This window comes from Apis dorsata, unplaced genomic scaffold (assembly GCF_000469605.1).
Source record: "Apis dorsata unplaced genomic scaffold, Apis dorsata 1.3 scaffold_734, whole genome shotgun sequence".
In the NCBI taxonomy this organism is placed as follows: Eukaryota; Metazoa; Arthropoda; class Insecta; order Hymenoptera; family Apidae; genus Apis; species Apis dorsata.
Window position 1 is genome coordinate 238,935 of NW_006263897.1, and position 2,879 is coordinate 241,813.

The 2,879-nt window shown below is 46.5% G+C and overlaps 1 protein-coding gene across 1 annotated transcript in view; it reads right to left on the reverse strand.

The window, feature by feature from the left end:
- LOC102676299 (retinal homeobox protein Rx1-like) overlaps positions 1–1,349 on the reverse strand; it is a 66,767-nt gene extending 65,418 nt beyond the window's left edge. Inside the window, 1 exon segment of the mRNA XM_031513752.1 lies at positions 883–1,349. Within this exon segment, the coding sequence (XP_031369612.1) occupies positions 883–1,033 (151 nt within the window). The 5' untranslated portion in view covers positions 1,034–1,349.
- Positions 1,350–2,879: the final 1,530 nt, after the last annotated feature.

Consider the following 2,879-nt stretch of genomic DNA (forward strand, 5'->3'; position numbering starts at 1 on the left):
TGTAAATGTTTCTTTCGAGTAGATAGAGATATTCTTCGGCCATCGTCCAATTTTCCAAATTGACGCGATATATTGAGCTACAATTTATTTATATCGAAAATAATAAAATTATACGAATAAGTCCAAAGAATGACGCGGGAACGATAAAAGCGGGAATCTCTATGGCGTCGAAATCTCCGCAACCCTCCGATCCATCCGAGAACACGACCAATCCGTCCGATCAATCCGTGGTTGGAGCAAAGAAAGCCAGCTCGTTTCGTGTAACGTTTAATTGGAGCGGTCGGAAACGAGTATTAATTTACCTTCGATACGTGTCGGCAATAACGACATTGATACACTTTTTGCCGGGCCCCAGGGGGGCAGGGAACTAATTTCAACTTAATCGTCGTCTTATCGCAATTTACCGAGTATAAGTGAGCCTTAATTGACTCGATTGCTCTACAAGGACTGGTTGTTCCCGGCGAAGCAGCGGGCACAAAAGGCGCTCGCCCGCAAAAAAGTTCTCTTCAACGAGCATTTCTTGGTCGTGGAATGTCGAACGGCTCCGCGGTTCCTAGAACGTTCGTCTCATCGATCGTCCCGATCTCTTTCCGATCATTGGGAGGAAAAATGGCCTCCAAGGGATCGATGACGACGCCCTGGAATTCTGACACCGGAGAGGCAGATCGAATCGGGGGGATATCGGGGGCATTCGTACTCGAGTTGCTAATCCCTTTTGAATGAGTCGTGTTTACAATGAATTATCGTATTCCATATCGTATACGAGAATGAGAGAATTACACATAACATAAACGATCGTGTATGGTCGTGATAATATACCTCGTCAACAAGCCTTTCGTAGGACGGGGAAAAGAAAAAAAGATCGTTGCGTGAAGAACTCACTTTGTATCTTCTCGTTGTCTTCGACCTCGGAAAGATCCGTGTCCCCGACATCGACCAAACTCCGGATACTGAAGACGCTTTTCGCGACGCGGGTCTTCTGAAGGTCTGCCACACCCTCCGTTATTCTTCTCGGCGTCGTACTGAGATCCATCGTTGCCCGCCGCGACGATGTTTTCACTGGTCGAATCGTGGCGAAGGGAAGAACAGAGGCATGTATGGATCGACGTCCCTTTCACAACGTACGACGATATTTCACCGTTCTTTCGTCGGTCCGCATCGTAAACACCGCGTAGTAATAATCGATAATCTTTAACGATTCGTATCGGTACTTCGTGATCCGATCTTTTATTATTATCGCCGAGTGTAAAAATAATATCGCTCTACTCTTCACTTTCCGTGTTTCGAAAACTTCTCGTGCTCGAGGAGAACTCGAGAGATTGTTCGTAGAGAGACATTTGTCGTTCTTCAAGACACAGTTGAACAGCTCGTGACGAACGTTCGGAGGAGGTTCGACGGTTCGTTTGCAACGGTCGTTGGTCGTCGACTTGACGATTTCGACGAATTGGTTTCGCGTATACGAAACCAGCAAACTTGAAATGTGTGGTCGCCACGGGCGATACGAATCGACCATGTGCTCTTCTTATCGCGTTTTCGAATCGAATATCAAATTCTTATCGATCTCCTTCGATCGAGTACACGGGAAATTTGATATTTATCCTACATTTAAGCGTAATCAATCAGTTCGATTCAATTAGATTTTGCGACTCGACGAATTTACACATTCCGATTTCGATTCTCGCAAATCTGTTGCTCGATCTCGAAAATTCTACTATCCTTGGAAATTCGGTTGAATCCATATCCTCTTGAGAATCCCGCGAAACGTGGAATGGAAAACGCTCGGCGCGATTGTTAACAGCGACGCGTAACATTGCGCACTAATAGAATCGATGTATCGTACTGCCAGTATATTGTTCCTTCGTACACGATGTTTGTATACGTACTGTAGCGCGTTACCTAATATCAATGGAGCTCGGGGATCGAGTCGTGTTTGTCGCTCGACCTTTCCTTCTGTTGTGATTATCGCTCGATACGAAGAATTTCACGGGAGGCGAATTTATCCATCCGATTCCACGATTGAATCGGATCAATACCTCGATCAATGATCATCGCTTCCTTCTCCCTTTCCTTCTCCCTTCCTCTATCCGTCGATTATACTTCTCATCAAACTCTCCAAATATCTATCACATTCCTTTCCTTTCTTTTTCTTTTCCTTCATTTCCACATTTCAACAGAGAGAACAAGAATTGCTCGACGACACGACGAAAGATCACCAAAAATCGATGGCCGACGGAATCACGGTTGGTCTCGAATCGAATCGGTTCGACGGAGCGGGAAAAAAGTGAGAATATCGCGCGACTTGACAGTTGTCGACGAAGGGTCGAAGGAACAGGTGAGAATGACGAAGCCGCGGATTCCACGGAACCACGCGACGAACGGATACGAGAAGCGGCAGCAAGCACACGCGTATCGCGAACTCCTGTTCGGCAATGTTCGCGTCCGAGTTCCCTCCACCTCGAGGAGGGTCGATCGTGTCCCAAGGTGGTACCACCTGGTAGAGGGGAAGGTGGAACACCGAGACCGCCCTCCTCGAACAAAATGGAGGTTTTCTCGAGGTTTCAACTCCGCCTACCATGGTCCACCCACGTCGTTTCTCCGTTGCTTTGATCGACCTCTCATTGTCCGACTACCACCAAACCATTTCTCCCTCTCTTTCTCTCTCTCTCTCTCTTCTCTTAGCCTCGCTCGAATTTTTCGACTAGCGTCCGTCCATCGCGAGAGATCGAAGAACTTTGCGGAGAACCGCGAGATCGTTCGATCTTTTTTGTAAATTTCGACGATGAACAGTGGGATCGAGGTTCTCCTAGGATGAATGCAGCAAACAATTTTGGACGTACGTCGATTTTTTTCGATTTATTATTATTTTTTTTTTTTTTTTT